Source organism: Henckelia pumila, chromosome 4, assembly GCF_033568475.1.
Source record: "Henckelia pumila isolate YLH828 chromosome 4, ASM3356847v2, whole genome shotgun sequence".
NCBI classification, from domain to species: domain Eukaryota; kingdom Viridiplantae; phylum Streptophyta; class Magnoliopsida; order Lamiales; family Gesneriaceae; genus Henckelia; species Henckelia pumila.
The window spans coordinates 44,244,585-44,251,266 of NC_133123.1; the positions used below are offsets into that span (position 1 = coordinate 44,244,585).

Genomic DNA, 6,682 nt, shown 5'->3' on the forward strand with positions numbered 1-6,682 from the left:
TTGTTTTTCTTTCATTGTTAGTCAATCATTCAATTTTTTAAAATTTTTGTGTTCTTTTTGCAATTGAGAACGAATTTATGCTTAATTTTCGACTGTAGAGTATATTTTCTATCAATTTTTTTATTGTGGGTTCTGTACACGCTATTATTCGTCATTTTTTCGACATTTTAACATCAATTAAGAGTTGTTATGGTTGTGTGTAGATCGTGTTCGAACCTTATGAAATATTAATTATTTCAAGTTGTCGATCGATTAACCGGTGTTTTTTTTTTTGCTCTATTAATTATAGTATATTGTTGCTACACTGAACATAAATCCTGGCTCGGTCCCTGATCGTCAAAAAAAAAAAAAGTTTACAAATTTAATGGAAGTAGTAATTGCATCTACTAAAATATTAATCAGTGCATGGTGTTAACGATCATATCATATATAAGGTCACATATTCGATTATCATGCATTTTAAATAATAAAATTATTTGGAGGAAAATTATTTAAAAACAATAACTATCTCTGCTATAACGTTTTTAAAATATTCAAGTTGTATTAATATAGTCATCAAACAAAACTTTTGGTAAAAAGAGAATCGTTTGACAACACTAGAAAAAACATCTAATGAGACAACACCAGAAAGAACAAGATATCCCCAAACTGAATTCTAGATATGACATTTGATTTTCCTTTTGATGGTAAACACACTAAGACTTAGACTAATTATGTTAATATTTTTCATATTTTCAAGATTGTTTAATTTTACTAAGGAAATTAATTAACTTACATGATAATTCGAGTTAACCACCAAGAACCTTACGTAACATATTAATGTCCCAATTTGGCAAAAAATTAAAGTTGGTTTCTCTAAAGTTTATGCAAGTACACACCTCACTTGTACATTTTTCTTTTTCAATTTTTTCCCTCTATTTTGACCAGCTTTAACGTATTTATTTATTTGCTGTCACAAGGCTTTTCGTTTGCTCAAAGACTCATATTAAACTTTTTACATTCTTTAAGAAAATTGAATTATTGGTTTATGTACATACTTTTTTCAATCTACGATTTTGATAATTTATATTTTTGAACTTCAGTTTTAATCATATGTATTTAGATTTGTGGAAATTTTAACTATTTTTCATCAGAATTGTTGGTGTACATGGCACACATGTCATGCCCAAATCAACTCTGCATCGTTGTCATATCAACATTTCGTCCGAAAAAATATAAATGATCAAAATCGCAAAAAAACATACGTACATATATATATATATATGATGAGGTCCCAAAATTTCCTTCCTTGGTCTCTGTTATTCTTTCGATTTTTCTTGTCTGAAAATCATGAATAAATCGGTTAGGGAGCGCCAGGATTCATTCTTGTAGCCCATGATCTAATAATATTGACAAGTCCAAGAATGAGTATAGATAATGAATATTTTGATAGACTCATATCCATTAATAATCACTAGACGCCAACCATCAACGATAATATGATATTATCAAAAATCCTGATCTAAGTTCATGTGAAAAATAGATACATCCCGAGATATCATCTGATGATATCTTGGGATATATCCTATGGCATCACTACACTCCCCTCTTTTAAGAAGTCGGGCTAGAGTCATCACTCGTTGTCCCTATTTATTCACCCATCCATGAACTTAAACAGGAATGCACCAATCATGCACCCTCCTGAATCGATGAATTCGGTGAGAAGATTTCATGCATGCAAGACCGAGAGAATGGCCATGGACTTGTGTTTGACGAGGGGTCGAATTAAAATAATAACTGTCGAAGAGCATAACAATCCTTGAGGTTGGATTGATATAGTTGTTAGATATTGAATAAGTAATCGTGTGATCTCTCATGCCAGTCGATAGACTTGTAGTGCCGAACGCGTCAGGCTTTAATAAATATCAATGAGCTGGTCGGGCTTATAGAGTATGTCATGCGCCTCATGTCTCGTGGGCTTTGAGAGGTGACGAGACCTCATGTCTCGTGGGCTTTATAGAGTGGTGTCAAGGCTAAGAATACCTTGGGCTTTATAGAATAGTGACAAGGCTTAGATTACCTTGGGCTTCATATGATGTCAGAGCTTAGACTACTCTGGGCTTTAATAGGTGTCGGGGCCTCGTATCTCCTGGGCTTTATAAGGTGCCAAGGCTTAGACTACCTTAGGCTTTGATAGGTGTCGGGGCCTCGTATCTCCCGGGCTTTATAAGGTTCCAAAGCTTAGATTACCTTGAGCTTTGATAGATGTCGGCGCCTCGTATCTCCTGGGCTCCTCGTATCTCCCGAGCTTTATATAATTGCCCCGACCTCAAATCTCCGGGGCCTCGTACAATCCGTATTTTTTTAACGAAAACAAAAATTAAAATAAATTTTAAAAAGAAAAAAATATAGTGTTTTCCTAAACAAAGAGTCACAAAAATGCAAATACATATATCAATTTTACAAAGTGGGTGACATTTTCGTAAATAAAAAGCATCAAATGGCACAAAGTGAGTGTCATTTTGGTAAATAATAAAACATGTAATCACTAAAAAATAAGAAGTCATATAAAATAAATAATTTGCCAAATAATTTTTGTTTTATTGAATATTAAGTTAGGATATAATGATAATTTCAAATCAATTTTCATCAATTAATTAAAAATTAGTTAATTATAAGACATCTACTATCATAATATAGTAAGATATAAATTTATCTTTAATTTTATTTTTAAGTAACGGAAAAAATTACATAAAAACGTAATAATTTAATACAAACACAACGTGTGTATATATCCTAGTGCCCCAACAATATCTGCCATGTACAAATAATAATTAAAATCAAAAATCAAAATCATAGTGCTTTAAAATATCTAATTAAATTTAAAAACTTCCCAAAAAACAAAATTAATTAAGAAGATAAAAAGTATCCGAGTTTTGTAAAAACAAGAATCGTAGTTTGACCCAACAAAATCAGATTGAATCCTATCGAATAACAAACAACATATCTTTATCCCCCGCGAATTAAGCTTCTTCATCCAAATCCTCCTCAAACTCCAATTACTACTCATCCTCATTATATATATATACACACGTAAACAATCACATATCCATAAATCCAAACCACTTTGAAAAAAAAAAACAAAAAACAAAAAATAATTCAAACCACTTCAATCCCAACCACCTTAGCTTCCACAGGAAACACCGCAATAATCTAGAGAATGGCGGCGCCGAGCAGCTCTCCACCGTGGCGGTTCGCGGTCCAGGTCCTCCTAGGCCGATGGTTCATGATGTTCGCCTCGTTCTTGATCATGGCGGGAGCCGGCGCAACTTATCTCTTCGGCGTTTACTCGAAAGTGATCAAATCCACCCTCGGATACGACCAAACGACGCTGAATTACTTGGGGACGTTCAAGGATGTCGGGGCTAACGTAGGAGTTTTGTCGGGCCTCATGGCGGAGGTGACGCCCACGTGGTTCGTCCTGTTGATCGGATCTGTCATGAACTTCGCTGGCTATTTTCTGATATGGCTAGCTGTGAGCAACAAGATCTCGAAACCCTCCACTTGGATGATGTGTGCCTTCATCTGCATCGGGGCGAATTCGCAGAACTTTGCGAACACGGGTTCGCTCGTCACTTGTGTCAAGAACTTCCCGGAGAGTAGAGGGATGATGTTGGGGTTGATGAAGGGTTTTGTGGGGCTGAGTGGTGCTGTTTTCACTCAACTTTATCTGGCCATTTATGGGAATGATGCGAAATCTTTGATTCTTTTGATTGGATGGCTTCCGGCTTTGATCTCTTTGATGTTTACGTTTAATATCAGACCGATGAGGATTTCTAGGCATCCGAACGAAGTTAAGGTTTTGTATGAGTATCTGTATATTTCTGTTTTCATGGCTTTGGTTCTCATGGGATTGACTATTGCACAAAAGTATGTGACATTCTCACATGGTGCATATGTTGCTAGTGCTAGTTTTGTGAGTTTCTTGCTCTTTCTTCCTTGCTTTATTGCTGTTAGAGAAGAGTTGGCAACTTGGAGATTGAAGAAAAAAGAAGCACAACAAATTCCTACAATTGTTGTGGAGCAGCCCCCATTGGAGAGTGATGATGCAAAGGTTGTATCAGAGATTGAGGAAGTTCAAGAAAACTCGAAAAACACGCGGGCCGCAGCCACCGAAGAAAACAACGATCCACCTTGTTGTACGACTATATTCCAAAAGCCAAAGAGAGGGGAAGACTATACTATACTACAAGCCCTTTTGAGCGTGGATATGCTGATTCTTTTCGTGGCGACTTTCTGCGGGCTAGGTTGCAGTCTAACCGCGGTCGATAACCTAGGCCAAATCGGGGAGTCTTTAGGGTATCAGCAACACATTATAAGCACATTTGTTTCTCTAGTGAGTATATGGAACTTCTTTGGGAGGGTTTTCTCCGGATTCGTCTCCGAAAACATTCTTTTGAAGTATAAAACCCCAAGAACACTTATGATGACTCTCTCCCTCCTTCTGCCGAGCATAGGTGATCTCCTCATCGCGTTCCCCTTCTCTGGTTCGGTCTACGTCGCCTCGTTGTTGATCGGATTCTCATATGGCATGCAGTTAACCCTACTCTTCATCATCATATCCGAACTTTTCGGATTGAAGTACTACTCGACTTTGTTCAACTGCGGGCAGCTGGCTAGCCCTATTGGGTCATATGTACTGAATGTGCTGATTGTTGGCAAAATGTATGATCAAGAGGCGTTGAAGCAGCTCGCGAGTAAAGGGATGACTCGATCCATGGTGCACGAGTTGACGTGCCTAGGGCCACAATGCTACCGGAAATCATTCCTGGTTCTAGCTTGTGTCAATCTGTTTGGCGCGCTCGTGTCGCTTGTCTTGGTGGTAAGGACTTGGAGATACTACAAGACTGATATTTACAAGAGGTTTAGAGATGAAATGGAAGCCAATGAAAGGAAACAGCAACAGATGGCTAACAATATTAATGCTGCTGCACAACATTGAAGCACAAGAATTTAGTACTCCTCTCATATATGTAGTATTATAGATTTTGTGTTGGTTTTTTTTTAGGTATCCAATTAGACTTTGCATTACGTCCAATTTAATCTTCTTTTTTTTTTTTTCCTTTTCTTTTTGGTTCTAGGTTTCTGTTTTTCAGGTTATATTACATGTTAGTTATTTTCTTGTGTCACATTGCATATTTTGGTGCTGCGTCAGTGTTCTGGTTCAAACTTCAAACTAAAAGTAAAAAGTAGTGTAAACTATATTATACCTACTTTTGTTTTATCAATAACAAATTAATATTCCACCCTTTTAAATTTATTGAAAAACGAATTAATTAGCCTGATAATTTTTATTTTTGAGGATCCCAACTAGCTAGAACGTAAACTAATCCATCGAATTAGCTCGATAATTTTTCGAGCTGATTCTGAAATTGGACTTAATTGATTTCAAACCTAGATTGAATTGGACTTGACGGTTTTCAAGCTAAACTCGAACCCAATTTATCTTCTTCCATATATAGATTTAGTATATTCATTAATTATATATACATTTTTTCTTTTTCTTTTCTAAATTTTTAATTATCCTTTTAAAGCATTCCCGGCGACGCCTCCCTTTTCCTTCATATCCCGAATTTTCGAAAAACAAGAGGACTCACGAATCAATTTATTGAGACGAATCTATGACTCAACCCAAGTGATAAAAAAAAGTATTAACTTTTAAGTCAAAAATATTAATTTTCACCGTAGATATGGATCAAGCCGATCGACTAATTGATATAGGTATGTGATATTCAAGTATGAATTATGTATACTGTGTTTTGATTGTTTTTGCATTGGTGTAAATAAATAAAAAGAGGAGGATGACTACTTCATTAATAGAGACTATGATTGGAAAATCACTCACTAATTTAGGTAGTGTTTATAAACTCTAAAAATAAATAATTATAGAGATTTTTTTTAACAAATTAGAGTTCGAATTCACAAATCAATCTCTAAATTAGAGACCGATTGTATAGAATTTGTCTTCAGTTTAGAGATCGACTACGGAATTTCGGTCTCTAAAGTCTCCCAAATCATGATTGTTGAGATTGAAAAAATCGGTCTCAATTTTCGATTACAGCCCCGAACCAATTTTTCGGTCTCTAATTAGCATTCTTCTTGTTGTGCTATTTGTTTTTAAATGTCGAACACATTTGCATGCACCTCTAGTCCCGTACACCATCTCGTAGCCATTTCGATTATTTAATATCGTCATTATTAATTATTTGTTTTTTTAATGTCCTTATTATCTTATGTACTGTAATGTAATTAAGGGCTATGTTAAATAATTTGACTCTGATGCGTACAATTATGCTGACATTTACTGATTTCTCTTTTTTATGTGCCACAACGTACATTGAAGTCGGACAATTTTGTACATTAATTTATTTTATTTTGTGAAAATATTTTTTTTGCTCCATTAAATGTTCAATTTTTTGTTTTGATTTATTAACTTTTCAAATTTTGATTTTGATACACTAACTTTTAGTTATCGGATATTTTGATCCAACTGCTGATGTGACACCGAAAAATGATGACATGTCTAACTGTCACGTCAGCATTTGAACTAAAATCACTAAAAATTAAAAGTTAGTGTACCAAAACAAAACTTGGAAAAGTTAATGGACTAAAACCAAAAAATAAACAAGTTATTAGATTAAAA

General features: G+C 35.0%; 1 protein-coding gene across 1 annotated transcript; it reads left to right on the top strand.

Annotated features, from left to right (window-relative positions):
- The first annotated feature begins 3,124 nt into the window (after positions 1–3,124).
- Positions 3,125–5,153, top strand: LOC140866546 (protein NUCLEAR FUSION DEFECTIVE 4-like). Its single transcript, XM_073271563.1, has one exon. It carries the CDS (start codon positions 3,200–3,202, stop codon positions 4,979–4,981), a length of 1,782 nt encoding a protein of 593 aa, XP_073127664.1. The 5' UTR covers positions 3,125–3,199; the 3' UTR covers positions 4,982–5,153.
- Positions 5,154–6,682: the final 1,529 nt, after the last annotated feature.

Bases quoted from the DNA above. Each gene is read 5' to 3' on its own strand.
- LOC140866546 (XM_073271563.1), top strand. From the start codon at position 3,200: ATGGCGGCGCCGAGCAGCTCTCCACCGTGGCGGTTCGCGGTCCAGGTC.